Source organism: Eublepharis macularius, chromosome 9, assembly GCF_028583425.1.
Source record: "Eublepharis macularius isolate TG4126 chromosome 9, MPM_Emac_v1.0, whole genome shotgun sequence".
NCBI classification, from domain to species: domain Eukaryota; kingdom Metazoa; phylum Chordata; class Lepidosauria; order Squamata; family Eublepharidae; genus Eublepharis; species Eublepharis macularius.
The window spans coordinates 37229454-37250498 of record NC_072798.1 but is presented as its reverse complement, the minus strand read 5'-3'; the positions used below and the strand labels follow the sequence as shown (position 1 = coordinate 37250498).

The 21045-nt window shown below is 41.5% G+C and overlaps 1 protein-coding gene across 1 annotated transcript in view; it reads left to right on the top strand.

The window, feature by feature from the left end:
- The window catches only part of TMEM184B (transmembrane protein 184B), a 49572-nt gene extending 30439 nt beyond the window's left edge, over positions 1-19133 (top strand). Inside the window, exons 6-9 of the mRNA XM_054988408.1 lie at positions 10141-10232; positions 10920-11089; positions 13160-13354; positions 15138-19133. Coding sequence (XP_054844383.1) covers positions 10141-10232; positions 10920-11089; positions 13160-13354; positions 15138-15379 — 699 coding nt within the window. The 3' untranslated portion in view covers positions 15380-19133. The remainder of the gene's footprint in view (positions 1-10140; positions 10233-10919; positions 11090-13159; positions 13355-15137) is intronic.
- The last annotated feature ends 1912 nt before the right edge of the window (positions 19134-21045 follow it).

Here is a 21045-nt window from a genome sequence, read left to right as displayed (position 1 = left end):
TCATCACAGCCAGTAACTTCAAGCAGAAGTCTTGCAAGACATCAAACATGTAATTACTAATAAAAATAAACTTGGTTGATATTTTGGTTTTTGCCACCTTCCGTAGCCTTGTATCATTTGGCTCACTGCTACCATATTTTCAGACTCTGGACTTTAGATGTGTGGTGAATAACTGTTCACTGTTATACATAGTACTGCAGGGGAAACTTCACTGTAGAATGTCATTGAGTTTATGTGCCATGGAGCCAAGTGTGTTCAGGAAGGCAAAGCAATCGAGATTAGCAGTTTTGTTTATAGTTTTCAACCCAGAAAGCAGGCTCTTTTACCTGCAGTGGAGGTAGTCATAAAGAAGTGTGTGTCTGGATTTGCTAATCTACTTAAGAAAGGGTTTCTCTGGAAACAGTTGTTAAAACAACAGGTTTGACAAGATCCGAGAACATTCCCCCCCCCTCCCCCGACTTCTTCCCCATGAAGATTGTGTGCTCTTGGCACACTGTTTGCCTTGGGCAAATGTGCCATTCTGAGGCAACTGGACAGCAGCTTGAGCATAATGTAAGACTCTCAAGAGGGTGGGCTCAGTTCCAGATTTTGCTCAATCAGTCCTTCCCCAAACTTCTGCCCAGTGACAGAGTTGCTGTCTGTCTAGGTCACCTGCATCCACTGGCTCTTCCCGCATGTCTTAACACTTCCTTCACCAAGAAATGTCTAAAAATAAAAGCTTTGTGGGGTTGCGTTGCAGAAAGAAGGGGAAAAATATTAAACCATTTCTAAAATGGAGAAGAGAAAGCTCAGAGCATAGTTTAACAATTAGCTTGACCTTTTCCAGTTCGCATCTTGGCAATGACTCACCAGCTGGCTTGTGCTGGGATTTTTAATCTCCTTGAAGTCTTATGACCACCATCCAAGAGCATCTTATCACAAGCAATCTTTCCCCCTCCTTTGGCTTTCTCTTCTCCTCTGTATAGCCAATTCCTACTGCTTGTGTGCCTACACGAAAAGAGATTGCTGCTGAAACCCCCGAGTCTTTTGCTCTTTTATTCTTTCTCTGAACACAGTGCCTAGTTCACAGGGCCAGCATCAGCACATGGCGAGATGGGGAAGCTTCCAGGGCCCGTGACTTCTGGTGGGGCCCACTGCTGCTGACTCCCTACTCCTCTAATCTCCTCTAATGCCTGCACTCACACCCTTTCACTGCCTGTTTGTGAGTGCTTTGTCACCTCTGCTCCCAGCTGCATATGCTGCCTAGCGCTGCTGGTGATGGACATGTGAGTGGTGCACAAAGCTTTGGTGTTCTTTGTGGCCAAGGCAGTAGTACTGCTAGCTGCAACCAGCACCCAGCACCATCGAGGAAGGGGTGTACAGGCAGTATGGGCAGCTGTGACTGCAGGTGGTAGAAGAGCTTGTGAGTGGGCAAAGGAAAGGGGCATATGTGGGTGGGGGCACATGGGTGAAGGGAAGTAGGGGAGCCTAGTAATAGGCATAGGAGGGCTCTGAAGCACTCTTTGCCCAGGGGCCCTGAAACCTGGTACTGGCCCTGCTAGTTCATATTTTGCCTAGGAATGTAAATGGAAAAAGTTAGCATTCTGTGGAGCAGGACTTTGAACCAGTAGGTGATCTCGTCCACCATGAAAACTAAGACAATAAACTCCATACCTAAAATATTCCTCTAGTGTTCCAGTCTGAGCTATCCAAGGCCACCATCAGCTGCCAGTGTTCCCTCCAGCATCTCAGAACTGCAAATCAGGATATTCTTCTGTGACTAAGCCCCTGTTTGTATGCTATGCATCACTGTCATCCCTATCTTTTGCAGCTGATGAAGGCTCTTATCTGTCTGTTTGATTAATTTTCTATACAGTTGCCAGTCCTGTACTGACTTCTGAAGCAAGAAACAGCAGTTCCCCTTTTTTTCAATGTTAAAGGATGTTTAATCTCACAGTAGACCTAGTTGTGGCCACAACTCAAACAGTTTCAACAGCACTTGCTGTCTTGATGGGCAATTATGGGGTGGAGCAGGGAGGAGGAAATAGAACTTGCTGTAGTGCAAATATGTACATTCAAGAGAAATTTTCCGCACAAAAAATCTCCCCCAAACCTCCCAGGAATGAATAGGGATGGATATTGGTGGGAAGGTAATGTTTTTGTTGAACAGGGACATGGAGTATCTGTAGTGAAGAGCTTAACTTCAGACAGGAATGGGCTGTTCTGGCTTGAGGCAAGCTGATCTGCAGTGAATGTGGTCAAATTTGGTGAGAGTTTAGTGTAAGAATAACTAATGCAAACTGAACATGGTCCAGCTCAGTATTGGGCACTCCCAGTATTTGACAGTGTCTCAGAGCAATGGGCTGAATTACATATCAATGTGGTCCTTTCCCGGTGCTTCCGGTTTGGGATTCATGGAGGTCTAACGCAGCTCCATTTGTGGAGCTGACCGGATTGCCGTTTTAACCGGCCGGAGGGGGTGAAAATAACCCGCGGCCGACTGCTCTCAGGCGGGGAGCAGGCAAAGAACGCTCAAGACCCTAGGGTGAGCTAGATCTCGGACGAGGGGGGGCTCTACACAAAGAGTCTCCCCCCCGATCCTTGAGGTCCCACCTTGCGACGGGTCGGCTATAATCTCTGCGGCAATTTTGGGGCCAATTCGGCTGGCATAAGACCTACATACCCAAGCTTCGATCGGGGAGGGAAGTCGAGAGGAGAATTTAAGATCGAAACAGCGATTACAACCCGAGAAAGCTGAAGAGAAGGTAAAGATCGCTATCTCTTGAAACGGGACAGATTGACAAAAACAGAGAGGAAAGAAAGTAGATTTTTAAACTGCAACAGACTAGTGAAAAGGAGGTGAAGACTCGGCAGGAGTTGTATTTTAAAAGAGACTAAGTTTAAAGAAGTTATTACAAAAATCGGACTATTGTTTTGAATACCTGTGGTTTTGGAGCTGTGGGAAAAAGACACCATCGCGAGACCTGCTGTGGGAAGACGGGAGACAGGAAGTGCGTAGCAACAATAGAGTGGCTGGAGGGAAGCGGCCCTTGCCAAAGGACAGGAAGTGGGGAATCGCCATCTTTGAAAGTGGAAGGGTCGTGGCTTCAGCGGAAGAGGAAGTAGGCCATCTTGGATTATAATAACATAGAGAAACCATAGAGAAAAGACGCCCGACATTTTGGATATAAAAAATTAATTTTGGCAAAGATTGGGACATTTAAAAAAAAAAAGGAAAACGTTTAATTATACGCCACGGAGCTGAGGAAGAGAGCAGATTCGTGGGAGCGAGCTAAAGCAAGCCCCACGATGTCGAAAAAAGAGTGGCAATCGGCAATAGAAAATTTGGACAAAAAACTTATAGACATGATGAAAGAACTTAAGGACACGAAATTGGAGCTTATTAAAGAGGTCAAGGAAGTTACACAGACAGTAAAGTCGGAGCTGTCAGAAGTGAAAAAAGGTGTGGAAACGATTAGCAGTGAATTACAAGGAACGCAGCAGAGAGTTAAAACAGTAGAAGACGCGATGGAGAATTTAATAGACACGCAACAAACAGAGATGAGGCTGGTGAAGGGGAGGATGTCAGTTGCAGAAACTAAACACATGGAGAAGCAGCTTCGTTTTCGTGGTCTGCCAGAAGTGGAAGGGAAGTCAGCGCAAGAACAGATGACTGAGGTGTTGGCTGATTACCTGGGGAAGGAGGAGGAGGAAATTGTGGCTATCCTAGATGTGGCGTATCGTGTGAACTCGAGAATTGCAACCCAGAGGAAATTACCAAGGGATGTGATCGTGCAGTTTACAACTAGAAATATGAAAGAGAGGATTGTGACAAAACAATTTCAAGATCCATTGGAGATTGATGGCAAGACGATTATTATAATGAAGGAATTGCCCAGATCAGTGTTATTGGACAGGAAAAAATATAGAGTGCTAATTCAGACTTTGAAGGACATGAATATTAGATACAGATGGGAGTTACCGGAAGGAGTGTCCTTTGAGTTTGGAGGGGCAAAAAAACGCATCAGATCTGAGCGGGAGATGGAGAGATTTATTAAGGACAATGAAAAAGACTTACCAACAAAACCATGAATATGGAGTGTAAAGTATTATCTTGGAATGTAAATGGACTAAACTCACCGAATAAGAGAAAAAATATTTTTCATTGGCTACTAAAACAAAAATGTGATATTGTTTGTTTGCAGGAGACCCATATTAGAAAACAGGATGTAAAATATTTAAAATCTGGAAAATTGGGCAAAGAATTTGTAGCGGCTTCCAACAAGAAAAAAAGAGGAGTGGTGTTGTATATAAAAGAGGAGCTGCAGCCAAAATTTGTTATGAGAGATGTGGAAGCTAGATTTGTAGCAGTGGAATGTAATTGGAACTTAAAGAGAGTGTTGGTAGTCGGACTTTATGCACCTAACGGTGCAAAGGAAAGCTTCTTTGAAGACTTAAGGAAGCACCTAGATGATCTTGTATATGACCAAATAATTCTTGCTGGAGATTTCAATGGAGTGACAGATTTGGAACTAGACAAAAAGACTACAAAAGCACAAAAGAAAAGAGGACTATTGCCAAAGCTTTTTTTTGAGTTGATTCAACAAGAGACTCTCGAAGACGTATGGAGGAGAGAATATCCTAAAACCAGACAGTTTACTTTTTATTCTGCAAGGCATCTTACATTATCAAGAATTGATATGATCTGGGCCTCAAAGGACTTAGCGTTATGGACTAAGGAGGTAGAAATAATGCCGATGGTAGGCTCAGATCACAACCCAATTATGTGGAAATTTGGAAAAAGGAGAAAAAGGAAAGCCTGGAGAATAAATGAGGACTTGTTACAGGAAAGTGAGAATATGGAAACATTGAGAAGAGAGACTAAGTTTTTTATACAATACAACGTGAATAAAGAAGTACCAACCAGTAAAGTTTGGGACGCGTATAAGGCGGTTGTAAGGGGCATACTAATGGACTTAAATGGTAGAGCAAGGAAAAAGAAAGAGGAGAAAAGACAAGAGATTGAGGAGAAAATAAAGGCCAAAGAAGTACAGTTAAAAAAGAGACCAGGGAAAAAGAAAATACATCAGGAAATCAAAATTCTTCAAGAACAGTTAACAGCAATGAGTAATAAAGAATTGGAGTGGAACCTTAAAAGACTGAATCAAAAAGCTTTTGAGGGTGCTAATAAACCTGGGAAATATTTGGCATGGCAATTAAAGAAGAAAAGGGAAAAGAAAATAATAAATAAAATTTGTGAAGAAAACAAAACGTATTTGGAGCAGACTACCATTAGCAGAGCCTTTTATAAATTTTACGCTAAGCTGTATAATAAAAAAGAAGTAAACAAAGAATCAATAGCATCATATTTGGAGAAAACCAAACTTCCAGAGATCTCGGAAGCTTGGAGAAATAAGCTGAACAGTGAAGTAACTGATGAGGAAATAAATATGGCAATACAATCCGCAAATCTAGGAAAGGCGCCAGGGCCAGATGGACTTACGGCTAAATTTTATAAGACAATGGCCAATGAACTGGCACCATTCCTAAAAGAGGTGATGAACGGAGTTTTTAGGGATCAAAGAATTCCAGACACTTGGAGCGAAGCGAATATATCATTGATCCCAAAAGAGGGCCAAGATCTGACTAGCGTGAAAAATTACAGGCCTATATCATTACTTAACAATGATTATAAAATTTTTGCAAAGATATTGGCGGAGAGACTGAAGGGGTGGCTCTCGGAAGTTATAGAGGAAGAACAAGCAGGTTTTTTGCCGGACAGACAAATAAGAGACAATTTAAGGACAGTGATTAATGCTATTGAATACTATGACAAGCGTTGCGATAAAGAGGTTGGTTTCTTCTTTGTAGACGCTGAAAAAGCGTTTGACAATTTAAACTGGGATTTTTTGTTTGCCACTATGGAAAAGCTACAATTGGGAGAAGGATTCATCAGAGCAATTAAAGAAATATATAGGGACCAGACTGCAGCAATTGTAGTGAATGATGAACTGACCAAGAAATTGACGATTAGTAAAGGAACAAGACAAGGTTGCCCGTTATCTCCATTGTTGTTCATATTAGTATTGGAGATTCTGATGATACAAATACGACAAGACGAGGAAATACGAGGAATAAAAATAAAGGACTATTCATACAAGGTCAGAGCATTTGCAGATGACATAATGTTAATTGTAGAAGATCCATTGGAGAACATGCCAAAAGTGATAGATAAGATCAAGGAGTTTGGTGACTTGGCAGGTTTCTTCATTAATAAAAAGAAGTCAAAGATACTATGTAAAAACATGACTAAGCAGAAACAACAATTGTTAATGGAAACAACGGACTGTGAAGTAACTAGTAAGGTGAAATATTTGGGAGTTGAGCTGACTGCAAAAAATATAGATTTGTTCAAGAACAACTATGAAAAATTATGGACTCAGATAGAGAGAGATTTGATCAAATGGAATAGACTGAATTTGTCATGGTTGGGCAGGATTGCAGCAGTTAAGATGAATGTGTTACCAAGAGTAATGTTTTTGTTACAGACAATACCAATCATCAGAGACTCTAAACAATTTGAAAAATGGCAGAGGAAAATATCAGATTTTGTTTGGGCAGGCAAGAAGCCTCGAGTGAAAGTAAAAGTTCTACAAGACGCAAAGGAGAGAGGCGGAATGCAACTGCCCAATCTGAGACTTTACCATGATGCAATCTGCCTAGTTTGGCTAAAAGACTGGATGACATTAAAGAATAAGAAACTATTAGCCCTAGAGGGATATAAAAAAATTTTTGGATGGCACGCATACCTATGGCATGACAAAGTAAAGGTCAACTCGATGTTCCTGCATCATTTTGTAAGGAGAAGTCTATATACAATCTGGAAGAAGTACAGAACTTACCTACAAGAGGGAACCCCCTTGTGGGTGGTTCCATATGAGGTGATAGATCCGAGAGCTGTGGATAATGAACAACAATGTTTAACGTACAAAGAAATAACTAAGATTGAAGTATCTAAACTTAGAATAAAGACGCAAGAGGAACTATCACCTAATTATGATTGGTTCCAGTATAGACAGATCAGAGACTTATACAACTCGGACTTTGCAAAAGGGGGCATACGAACAGAGAACTCGGAACTAGAGCAGACCCTTCTTAAAGAAGACAAGAAAAGAATATCCAAGGTATACCAAGTACTGTTGAAATGGTATACTGAGGATGAGATAGTTAAAACACAGATGGTGAAATGGGCTATAAATTTCAATAAAGAAATAACAATGGAGGCATGGGAATACTTGTGGAAAACTACAATGAAGACAACGACATGCATTAATATTAAAGAGAACATTTTCAAAATGATCTATCGTTGGTACATGACACCAAAGAAGATTGCGCTAGGGAACTTGAATACTTCTAATAAATGCTGGAAATGTAAGAAACATGAGGGCTCCCTCTATCACATGTGGTGGTCGTGTGAGGTAGCTAGGCAGTTCTGGGGGGAAATAATAAGAGAAATGAGTGAAATTTTACAGTTTCAAATAAATAAGAACCCAGAACTCCTGCTGCTAAACTTGGGAATGGAGGGAATTCCAGCCCATCATAGGACGTTGATTTTTTATATGACTGCAGCAGCTAGACTTTTGTACGCGCAGAAATGGAAAGTACAAGAAGTGCCAACTATTGAAGATTGGATTTACAAATTGCTGTATATGGCTGAAATGGACAAGATGACAAGAAAACTGAGAGATCTGGACTCAGGGCAGTTTAACACAGACTGGGAGAAGCTGAAACAATATTTGGAGAAGAAATGGGAGGTGGGAGGAAAACTGTGGCAGTTTGAGAACTACTGAAGTATAATAAAAGTATAAAAGAGAGGGGTGACTTTACCGGGGGTGGAAGAGAAATGTGAATTTATAAGCAGTTAGATTAACTGATTGAGATATATATAGATATGTATAGGTTAACTGATAGAACATTGATAGAGAATAATTAATGATAAGGTTTAAACATGAGGATTGAGTAAATAATAATATTTTCTTTCTTTGATAAGAATTATATGCACCAAACTGAATGTACAGAAGAGTTAAATTGATTGATTATGCGAGGAGTTATATAGAATTACCATAAAAAGTTGAAATGAGCAATATATAGAGAACAAATCAAATTGTTTGATTTAAATGTGGGAAATTTTTATGGTTTATGATATATAGGTTTATATAGAAATATTCAAAACTGGAAAACGGGATAAATTGTTTATCTAAAGACGTATAGTTTGGGTGTATAATAAGTAAAGGAGTTAAAGATGTACTGCTTAATATAATGGAGAATGTATATCTGTTTTAGACAGAGGAATTTAATAGAAGTAAGGGAAAAGGGACAGAGGGTGGGAAAGCTGTTGGAAGTCAACAAAAGGGGGGGAAAGGGAGGGGGTTAGAAACGAAAAATTAGGGGAAAATTGACTGTAATGTAAAAATAAAAATGTTCTAACCCAATAAAAATTTTTCAAAAAAAAAAAAAATCAATGTGGTCCTTTCCCCTCTGTTGGAGCTGAGGCTATACATCAAGGAAGGGGTGAATGGGATAGGGGACCGTAGTCCCCTGCATTTTGGAGTACTGGGTTGTCACATGGTAGCAGGTTATAGGAAGGTATATACTTGGAAATGTGGAATTGGTACCTGTGACTGGCATAAAATATATGGATTAAGAAACTCCCATAAACCTAATTTCTGTAGTATTCAAACCTTTTCTTTTCAGTGGAATATTCACTGTTGTATTCAGAAATGATATGCTTGTGCTGTGTGCCAAACATAGGATCTGATTATTTGGAATCGGCATTGTTAACAGATTTAATGTTCTTGATAGGAAGGAAAGTAGCTGGATATGTCCCAGCATGAATACCCACAACAGCAGCATGAATAAAGAAGTTGCCTTCTGGACTCACTGTGGCAGCCTCTAGTCCTTGCCAGTTAGTGAATTGTGTACATAGCAGACTGCGCTCATATGTGTCTGAGATGCATTTGTTTAGCAAATTGGGGAAGTATTAGCAAACATTAGTTTTTAAGGCTCTCATATATAATAAAATTGGCAGGTCTGTTGAGTTCTCTTAGAGTTATCACTTATTTTGTCTTTGAAAGATAATTGGGGCAATAACTTCAACATAAAGTGAGGGAAATATTGGGATTCACCAGCTTAGAATAGAATTTTACTGAAGGTACCACTTTTTTGTCATGTGTGAACATAAAAGAAAGTTATTAGAAGTTCTTGTTCTGCTTGAATCTGATACCCTGTCATTTGAGAGAATAATTAAAATAATAGAAATGATAAATATAGGAAATGTTCTCAACCAAAAGCATATCTCGTCTATGTTTGGATAAGCTGTATAAAGATTAAACCCTTTGGAGGAAATGTTATTACTGTGATGGGTTATACCCTTTTGTTTGATCTACAGGATATGTTTATTTAAAAATATTTACAGTCCCTCCTTTCTCCCAACATTTTGGGATCCGAAGCAGCTAAGAACAGAGTTTGAATGGTACAAACCAACAGGAACATTGTGACAATACTAACTGCTGCCAAGATTTTATAACAAAAATGCCTCGGTCAGAGTCTTCCTGTTTTGAAATATGAAATCTAGCTTTAATGGTTGAGTAGCTCCATCTCTGTGATGGTAAACAACTTTATGAATCTTTTGAAGAAACCTGATCATCTTCTGTTATTCTAATTAGAAGCCACTATATTTAGATATTAACTATTTTCCACAGTCATAATTTTTTTCCTGGTGGTTTTGTGTATGTTTAATGTGTAAGTCTCCTTTAAAAAGCATATTTTTTAAAAAGTGGTGTGTATTGTTGCCTTGTCTTTTTCTCTGTTCAGCTTCAAAATGAGTTGTGAGCAGCATCCTGCAGTATGTATTCTTCAGAAAGAAAAGAAGCCATATTGTGTGCATACTTTTACCCCGCCTCTCCTCTCAGAGATCTTTGAAATTCAGAGAACCCATGATCAAAATGCCAGTCTGTTTGGACAGACATTTTAATCATAGTTCACTAGCAAAAGCGCCACAGATGGTTTGAACTGACTAGAGATCAAATCTTGGAGGGGAGATATGTTCATTTGTTCTCTTCATGCTCATTATGTCTGCCTTCCTTTTTCTGTCTCTTCCAGGCTACTCTGCAGTTTTGTGTGGTGAAGCCCCTTATGGCTATTAGTACAGTTATCCTTCAGGCTTTTGGCAAGTACCAGGACGGTGACTTCGAGTAAGTAACTTTGTCATAGTAAGCCTCTCTGGGACATGGGGTGGAGCAGGATGCAAGCCAAATCAATAAGAAGTGGTACAGTCAAAGTGTTGGGAAATGAGGGCCCAGTCTCTGTTTAGTTGAGATGCTTGCTGGGTAACTTTGAGCAAGTAACTCTTGGCCTAATATACCTCTCTAACGGTGCCAAAGCAGAGTTTCACTTTTCTAAGTCCTTTGAGGTCAGTGGGATTAGAAGGGCATAACTCTGCTCATAGTGCTGTAAACCATTGTGAGGATAAACTCAGGAAATACTGTAACCAGTACCATATCAGGGCTGGGTGTGGAAATGAATCAGATATAAAAGCTGATTAGCCCAATTGTTGAGACACATGGTAGCTACATGAAAAGCTCTAGAAAAGTCTGCATATGTTTCCCTGTAGGTTACACGTTTACACTGGCATGCCCTACGACTACCATGTTCTCAGAGGGTGGTCTTGAATAGGCCCTGCATGTATTGTGAATGGGGACTGCTGTAGTAGGCTGAACTGGTAGTATGATGGTTTTTACCTGTACCTTTTGATGTTGGGTTCCTTTTAAATGATCGAATTGGTAGGAAGGATTCAGGTAGGGAAAAAATATCTAACTGCTTGAAGGGGTGAAAGGCTCTAAAGGTATCTGAGAGATTGTTCATGTTTTCTTTTCTTACAGTGTCACAAGCGGGTATCTGTATGTGACAATCATTTATAATATTTCGGTCAGCCTGGCACTCTACGCCCTATTCCTCTTCTATTTTGCCACACGTGAACTACTCAGCCCTTATAGTCCTGTCCTCAAATTCTTCATGGTCAAGTCTGTCATTTTCCTGTCCTTCTGGCAAGGTGAGACACTTAGCTCATCCCCTCTGCAAACAGGATGCAGGTGTGTGACTGGGGAGGCCTCAAAGACCATTCAGACCTGTTGGGGGGTGTAAAGTGCTATCAAGTCTCAGTCAATTTATGGCAACCCTTTCTGAGGTTTTCAAGACAAGAGAATAACAGAGGTGGTTTGCCATTGCTTGCCTCTACATAGCGACCCTTCTGGTCTCACATCCAAATACTATTCAGTGCTGACCCTGCTTAGTTTCCAACATCTGACAAGATTGGGCTCACCTGGGCTATCTAGGTCAGGGCAAGGCATATTTATCAGCCACAAAAATTTGTGGAGGTTTTTGTCACCTGTCCTAGGCTTATACTCCATCTTCTGATACTATTTCAATCTACTGTTTTCCTCAGTATCAGTTAATGCTTGTGACTCTGCTGTCAACCTCACTGTACTCTAATAAGATAACTTGTTCAATCAAGTGGCAGGAGAGTATTTTGCAATAAGATTTCTTGATCAGGGACAAGTGTGAAATCCTGCAGTATTTTTAAAATAATTTTAAACCAGAAGATGGCTTCAGTCCTATTTTCCAGCATATCAGAGAATACCAGCCGTTTGGAACCTCAAGGGTTGTTTTCATTCACTTTTTTCATCTTGGTAGTGCAGTGTTAACACATGGCTAGCTGAAGAGGCACCTGGAAAGGCTGGGCATATGCTGTACTTAAAGCTGGCTGTGGCCAGCAGCATGAGCCCTCGGATCGTTTGTCACCTGTGGTCCTGGTGGATATCAGACCAGCTCAGGATGTTTCATATATTTCAGGGGGGAGGGTGTTTCTATTTATTTATACTATATTTTGTTTGTATAAATTGTATTAGTATTTCCTGTAAGGTGCTTTGAGTACCCATTGGGGAGAAAAGCAGGATCAGAAATGCTCTAAATGGAATTACAGCACACGTTTTGGAAAATGCTCTCTATGATTGAAGCATCCTTGTTGGCTTAGTAGCTTAGCAGCCAGTTTGGTGTAGTGGTTAAGAGTGCGAGACTCTAATCTGGAGAACTGGGTTTGATTCCCCACTCCTCCACTTGAAGCCAGCTGGGTGACCTTGGGTCAGTCACAGCTTCCAGAAGCTCTCTCAGCCCCACCCACCTCACAGGGTGTTTTGTTGTAGGGATGATAATGACATACTTTGTAAACCATTCTGAGTGGGCATTAAGTTGTCCTGAAGGGTGGTATATAAATCAAATATTACTATTATTTGCTATATGCAGAGTCAACTGGTGCTTGTTCTGGTTAGCATCCAGGTGCTGTATTGGTTACATCCCCATAAATGCCATAGGAAAATGAGAAAATGCCTTTGCTGGTACAAAGCCTGCCTTTGCCATATGATGCACAGTAGGAATAATCAGCTTCCTGGCTGCAGCTGGCCATAACTTCACACCTTTGCAAATGTTAGCAAATACCAGTGGGATTGCATTTTTTCTGAACTTGATGAGCGTCGGAGATCTAAATTCAGTCATGAACTGAAAACTTTCTTGTTCGACGATACTGTGATTTAATTTTTGTTTTGTTCACTGCTTGCCATTGAAATTCACCTATGGTGCACCATTCAACTTCTTTAATAGCAGACCTGTACTTCTCAAATCTGAGGTTCCAACCACAAAAGGACAGTGGCAGGAGGAGTGTCACAAAAACCGTTGTTATGTCAATATGATAGTACACTTACCGACGATTAAGTAGGAAGTGATGCCTGCTGAGATTGCCAAAAAGGGGGAAATGAGGTGGCAAATCCCTGCCAGCTGTGATCTCAAATGTCTCATGTTGGAGATGGAATGGTGTCAGGAGAAGGGATTTGTAGGAACCGGATGGAGAGACATGGTGTGGAGGAAGGTGGTATAAGGTAGGAACTGAATGAGGAGGCTCAGTGAAATTTCCAGCTGGGGAGTGTACAAGAAATACAGCAAATCTGAAGAGTGGGTGGGTGTAATGCCATAAAATTTAGGGTCTCTTTGCAGACGGCTGTTAGTTATGGCCCAGTTGAGTATTCTGCATCTCCTCTCTGCTTTCACCCTCTGCTTTTGTTCTGTTCAGGGATGTTACTGGCCATTCTGGAAAAATGTGGCGCGATCCCTAAGATCCAATCAGCCAGCGTATCCGTGGGCGAGGGGACCGTGGCAGCTGGCTATCAGGATTTCATCATCTGTGTGGAAATGTTTTTCGCAGCCATTGCTCTGCGTCATGCCTTCACATACAAGGTTTATGCGGACAAGCGTCTTGATGCACAAGGTAGGGAGGCTGGGGCAGCACATAGATCTATGGTGAGAGAGGGGAGATCCATTCCAGATGGATCCATTCATTCTTCCTTTGAGCTCCCCATGTGGGCAACTGGACAATCTCTCTTATCCTCTGTGGGTCAGCTTCTGATCTGGTTTTCCTTTCCATGGGCTCAGCTATATTTATTATGAAGCTGAGAGAGTCTTCTGTTGGAATAGGTGAAGCCCTCTTGTGAGCCCTGTTACGAGTGCACAAGCACACCCTCCCTTTTTTCCAGCTTATGAAGTAGGCAGAAGGAGAACTGAAATCCTTTTCCTCTTTAATATTCCATCTGTGTGATGTAATATAATACAGCTCTGAGGCAGTTGCCTTGGGGTGAGGGGAGATGGTAGGGATATTTTGTGGATATAATGAGGATAGAGGAGCCAGAGAAACCCTGTCCTAGCCTGAACCATCATGACTCCAAAGCAAGGTGAGTATTTTGCCAGCAAAACAAAAATGGTAGAGATGATTTCCCCTCTTATTCATGCTAAAAACTGTTGTGAGGGCCAGTCCTTTCAATGTTGTAGTCAGAATTTAGGCATATAGATTGTTTTTCCTATTGCTTGAGGATGGGAGTGGGTCCAGCACAGGGCTGAGATGAGGTGGGCTTGTAATTCACTTTTAGGGGTTTGAGAGGGAAAGCTAAGTAGAGAGGGCCTTCTCCTCTAGATTTTTTTTAATAGCTTACATTTCTAGGTTTGCTATCAAGTGGCAAGTTGTGATGATGTCATGGTGAAGAGTCTGAGAATAACTTGCCTTTTCAGCCTGTTGTTTCTCCTCTCTTTGTCTCCCTCCCTCCCTCCCTCCCTCTCTATCTCTCTCGTTTCCCCTGCCTCTCCTTTGCTTTGGGCTCTGGTGTCTGGTGCAGCTGTTCCATCATATGGGCCATACGGTAGGTGCCATCCTCTCTCTCTCTCTCTCTCTCTCTCTCTCTTTGTTTCACTTTCTCTTTGTTGGGAAACCATTGCTCTTCCAGCTCCCCTGCCTTGTCTTTTGTATGTGCACGCCATTATATGTAACAAAAGTACAAAAACCACAAATGCAATGGGAGGCTCCTTTGGAGTTTTTGTTTCAGAAGCTTTGAGGTAAGCTGTTTTTTAAAAAGGCAAAAAACGAGTGACTTTCCTCTGCAGCAGTGGCCATTACTTTGAGGAAAACTTCAACAAAACTTGCAGCTGCACATAAAGCTTGCCCACTGTACATGCTTATGGCTTCTGTGACTCACGCACCTTCAACCGATTGCCTATATTATTTGTATAGCATTGTGTTTTAAAGTAAGAAAACTGCCAGTTGGAAATAAATTTAGCAACATTTGGAGTTGTCATGTTTCCTCTGCACCTGTATGAAGGGTGCCCTGTAAAAATGTGCAGTGCTTCCTCTACCCTTTCCCTACCCGGAGGTTTGCATTTCATTTTGAGCTACTTCTGTCTTCACTTTCTTTTGCCTGCATGCACTGAGAGTTTGCTTTGGGCACTTGCTCACTCACCCTTTCTCACCTTTTTTCACCTGTCCTTAACTTGGACTGAGGCTACCTGAAGCCACTTTGCTCCTGAATATATTTCTCACCCTTACAATTATTATCTTCCCTTTAACTTTTCATAATCTTTTGCAAAAAGTCACCTGTTGGTTGTGCATTAGTAATTCATGAGATTGTTAATGTACAACCATCAGGTAACTTTTGCCAGAATTATTTGGGTGAGAGGAAAGTAGAACTCTGCTCCATCTATCCTTACTTGCTTTGCTTTCCCCTTAGGTCGCTGTGCCCCCATGAAGAGCATCTCTAGCAGCCTTAAGGAGACCATGAACCCCCATGATATTGTGCAAGATGCCATCCACAATTTTTCCCCTGCCTACCAGCAGTACACTCAGCAGTCAACCCTTGAACATGGACCACCCTGGCGTAATGGCAGTCACATCATCTCACGTTCCCATAGCAACTCTGGGGCCCGTGACAACGAAAAGACCCTGTTGCTAAGCTCAGATGATGAGTTCTAAAAAGCTTAATGAAGCATGCAACAACCTCTTTATTTATTGAACCTGAAACACAAGTCATATCGCATTTTTAAATGGTGCTCAAGTCAGGAGTGGGCTCTTCCTGTTGCCAGTTGCAAGTTTGGACCATTTTGGCTAAGACAGGTGGCTTGGATTGTCTTCGCCCAGAATTGTGTGTAAAGGTTTAACTGGAGCACGTTTCAATTAAGAAAAATTTAAAGAACACAAAAACCCATCACATACAGGAGGGAGCAAAGGTTCAGGATGGACCATGCTTTCTTTTAGGTGGTGTTTCCGCTTTTTATTATTTTTTAGGGGATGGGTAGGCGTCAGGCAACACACAATCACAGGATGCATTTTTACTCGCTTGCTTAGCTATTTGAAATAAAACTGACTGAAATGAGAAGTAGCCAATTTTTTTCCATGTGCACTGCTAAAATGCACTTCCATACTCTTGCACAAGTGCAGGCTGAACACTAAGAACAGCTCAATATTAACCTTGGCAATCTTGATGATAATCCCTTTAGGAATATCCTGGAGTGCTACAGTAACACAGGTTTCCTGTCTCTGCCAATGATCATACATGGAGCTGCCTTATATTGAGTGAGACCGTTGGTCCATCAAGGACGGTGTTGTCTATGCAGACTGGCAGCAGCTCTCCAGGGTCTTAAATAAAGATCTATTACCTGATCCTCCTTATTTTTTAGCTGAAGATTCAAGGGATTAAACTTGGGACTTCCTGCATGACAAGCAGACGCTCTGCCACCGAGCCGTGGTCCCTCCCCAGTGGTCCACGTTGGATTCCTCAGAAGGGAGTAACATTCTGCTGCACAAAATGGGAAGTAGAAAGGGTAGGGAGAAGAGAGGCTTCTGGATTGAAACAATAAGTAGGTATCAGACTTCTTCCTTATAGAAACAGAGGCTGTTTCTTGTGATGAAACTGAGTTCTCTTGAAGAGCTCACTGCTTTCTCGAAAATAGTACCTGTCATCAGCAGAGGAAAACATGCTGTTAAACATTAATGGCCACAGTTTAGAGAGTCCCAGTCACAGACTGCTGCAGATAGTAGATGGGGATAACCATTTTTGTTCATGATGCAAGATGGATGAAATACGCATCTTCAGCCGCATGCTGAATTGGATGCGCATTGGGTGAATTGCCTTCAGTTGCATTACTTTCCAGTAGAAGAGTCTGCATAAACAGATTTGCATCTCTGCATGGATTTCTTCTGCTGGATCAGTAATAAAGCTAATATGCAGTAATTTTTAGAATTTGGTCATTTAATTTAATTTCCTTTTATATCCTCTTTTGAGGTGGAGGAATTCTACAGACAGCTTCATATTAATGTTTTTATGTTCCACCTGGCCCTCCAGAGCTCTACATCCTTGTCATTTAAATTCTAGAACATGTTGCAAGATACCCAGATCTCTGTTGCTGTTGTCCATATTTTATCCTTTTGATATCACTTAGGTTTGCTCAAGTGCCACTGGGATAGTGTATGCTGAATATTCACCTGGGATGGTGGACATTTCCTGGTCTCTTCCCTCACTCTCAATTGGACCAAGAGCAAGAAACAGCTCTCTCTGATGTACACCTATTACTGTGCTGTTGCATTCTCTATAGCCTGTATATTGAAAATTGTTTATGGTTTTTCTTTTAGTCTGCTGTTAGTCCTGACCTGGCCTATACAGAACATCTCCATGTCAGGCTTCTAAGCTCCCTTTACAAGCTGAAATGCCTGCCAGTTAAAAGACACTTCAGTGTGTCGATTATTTAAAGCTGGAAATGGCAATACAGTGGTGCAATGTGTTGCATTTCTGTGCTGTAGTTGTGGTTAATTGTGCCTGTATTAACACTGCCCTCAAAAAAGGGGAATAACATTAAACCTCTTCCTTTCCCCACACTTCTCTCAATTCCGCTTCCGCATTCACTACCAGTAATACGAGTTCTGTTCTAAGCTGCTGTAATGTCTTGCTTCCACTACTCATTGTGATAATTAGGCATCTGTTCTCTTTAGGTGTCTTTGACTCCTCCTGTGGCAAGTCCAGAAATAAGGATTTGTGGGAGAATGATTCCTGTTTATTTTCTCTGTGCCTTAATATTGTCTCTGTCTCTCTCATGCACACATGCATCATGGCCAGTGGCAATAGCAGCACCCTTCATCCAAGTTGTGCCTAGTTGGGCAAAAGTGTTAGTGTGTGGGGCTAGGCAGGTTTGCCAAGACTTGTGACTGTATTTCCTGGAGGGATGGTTGTGCTGCTGCTGTGGTTTGTATTTCACTCTGTATGTTCCAGAAGAAACTGGATGGGAGATGGAAGCATAACAGCTCTATTCATATCTCCTGCTCAAAATAGCTAGAGAGGTTGAGAACTCAGGAGATGAAGGAAGTAGAGGTTTAAAAGTGACACGTTTCTGTAAATATGAAATCATCCCTATTTTTTTTCCTTTTAGACCTGTGCAATAGATTCTTGTGGGTTGGTTTTTAAAATCCTGTTGCTGCTTTAAAAAACAAATATACACAACCTCCCTGAAACCCACATACTGTCATTAAGCTGTTGAGGGCCAGGCTTTGACTTGTCTTACAGCTGAAGAAAGATACTGAGGCCACCTACCAGGAAATCCTTCCCTCTTACTTGAGTACTAGACATGGCCACTTCAAGCTGTGTCTTTTTCCTGCAGAAGGAGAACAAGTGCCTGTGTAGCACACCCCATGGGTGGGGCTAGGCCAGGTCCCTGCACCAGCAGGAGATGAATTGTTCTTTCGTGCCAGCAGAAAGACTTCTACCCATTCCTAGTGCATGCAGCCTCATGAAATGAGGATAGGTTTCAAAGAGCCCTTCGTTGAAATTATCTTTTAGCTTCTTTGAGCTTTTTAAATTTGTGATTTTGGTGGCGGCAGCGATGTTGCCTCATCTACCCACGTGTTTTTATGGGCTTGTGTATCCCCTCTATATCCATGTACTTTTCAGTTTCTTATGCCCATCTCCAACACACATCTTTCTCATTTATTAATGATAAGTCTTCCCAGGGAACCCTCTTTTGTATGTGATAGGTGGAAAATGTGGCTGAAATCCATGCTGCTGACTTGCAGTTATTTAACCACCGGGAGGAATTCTATATATACATATATATTTTTATATATTTTTTAAAAATTATACTATATATAAATATATACTGTGCATAGGATCCAACTATTCTTGATGCTTCCTGAAAGTAATGTTATGAAGTTGAAATAAACAGGTCAAAGCAAGTGGGAGGGCCAGTAGTGGCTAAAGATGTGATGTACTCTGTGGCTGGGAGGCCTTAAAAACATGTAGAGCCCTAAAAGCACCAGTACTGAATCTTTTTGCTGTTTACCAGTGAAGGAAAGGGGCAGGTTCAACAAGCCTGATCCCTCAGCCCAACAATGATCTTGCATTCTTAAAGGGTGATCAGCCGTATCTGTACGTATACATCAATCCTACCAAGACCACTTCTTGCTTAGTCCTCCTCCAGTCTCCTCCTGACTTTTTTTTTTAACTGTGTAATATATATCCCCTGGAATTTCCTTTTTAATATTTTTCCATGTTGCTTTAGTTATTTGTATATAAACGACTGAAAAAATATCCTGTATGATAAGAGTTACCTAGTTTTGTACCTATTGTGTAATAACTGACGTGAACTGAGAGACGAGCCCTGTCTCTATTTTGTTCTTTGTGATGTTATATTGCTTTGTGGAAAGAAGCAAAAACGACAAATAAAAATAGAGAGATAATATAGATTGTACTAAATATGTCTTTGGCTGCTGATTTGTGTATCTTGTCCATCTTTCTGCCTGAATTCTTCCATGTAGCTTTTGATGGTCTGGAACTCTCTGCCTGAAAAGAAATCCTGATTACCATATATATTGTTTCCATGTTGCAGTTATGTCTTTTGAAGTAAGGTAAAGGGCACATGGAAAAGGGCAGGTACCTCTAACTGCAGGAATGTATCTTCCCACAGCACAGTTGTTCTCCGTTTCAGCACAGCTGAGATTGTCCTTTATAACTTTCATTAACACGCATTCTCATACCAATACATCGCCTACATTGTACTGTTCCTGTATACCAAGTGTGGCAGTGCCTAGCAATCACTTGAGTATTGTATTAGTTAGCAACCACAATAGAATCATAGAATCATAGAGTTGGAAGGGGCCATACAGACCATCTAGTCCAACCCCCTGCCCAGTGCAGGATCAACCTAAAGCATCTCTGACAAGTATTCATCCAGCCTCTTCTTGAAAACTGCCAGTGAGGGGGACCTCACCACCTCCCTAGGCAGCTGATTCCACTTTTGAACTACTCTGACCGTGAAAAAGTTTTTCCTAATATCCAGCTGGTACCTTTGTGCATGTAATTTAAGCCCATTGCTTCGGGTCCTACCCTCTGCTGCCAACTGGAACAGCTCCTTGCCCTCCTCCAAATGACAGCCTTTCAAATATTTAAAGAGAGCAGTCATGTCCCCCCTCAACCTTCTTCTTCTCCAAACTAAACATTCCCAAGGCCCTCAGCCTTTCCTCGTAGGGCTCAGTCTCCAGACCCCTGATCATCCTGTTCACTCTCCTCTGCACCCTCTCGATTTTGGCCACATCCTTTTTGAAAGAACAACTCCATCCAATTTTGATCATCCCCATTCGCTGGCAAAATGCTCTTCTAACTCTTTGTCCAGGTTCCTGCAGGTGTCTTCTTTCAGCATTCAAGTAGTAAGAAGCATGCTCAATAAAGTCTTTCTGCCCTGTGGGTAGTTTATGGTGAACCAGAAATTGACCGAGATGTTCTAAGGGAGAGACTTGAAGCAGCACAGTGTGCTCAAAGATAACCGGCTCCTATTTTAGAGGTTTGTGTTCCTTCTCCCTCTACATCCCCACATTCACCCCTTGGGCATGAGTTAGAGGTTGATTTCATCACCTCCTAGCATCACTAGCAGCGATGATCGGAACTTAGGTGTTCAGTATACCCAAGTTATGTCAATGGAGAGATAGCACTGGTTCAGCTTGACCAGGGAACTTAATGAGGGGCCTTGGGAAATCAGTATCTAACCCAATTTGCTTTGCAGAGATATGAGGGGGGGAGTAAAAGTTGTGAATTTTAACCCTTCCATGTCTTTATTTTGTTTTGCAAGACTGAATTACAGTGCCATGTGCTTAGAAGTGTAGAGGTCTGAACTTGTGTTGTTACAGAAGTATCTAATGAGCTGTTTCTTCTTAATGAGATTGTGAGGAAGTATGCCAGGCATTCCCTGGTAGCCAGCCTGAAAACAGCCAATAGCTACATATGCATCTACATGCTCCTACTGGAACTCTGCTTCCTGACAACCCCGACAGCCAATTTACTAGCTCAGGTGGCGTGTGTGATTCCATTCCCCTCTCTATTTTACAAGGTAGGTTAAGCTGAGAGAGAATCACTGGTCCAAAGTCACTCAGCAAGTTTTATTGCAGAATGGATATTTGAACCTAGTCCAATAAAAAACCTACTACATTACACTGGCTTCTCTCCTGAAGCTTCAGGCGTTGCTGTTTTCTTTGTGTACCAATGTAGGCCTTTATTTTGAGCAACCTAAATGTATTTTGGGCTGCAGAACATGATGCTTCTTGCTCCTTTCATCCTTGGTCAGAGGCTAGGCGGATGGGGTGGGGTGGGGGGGGGTCCAACT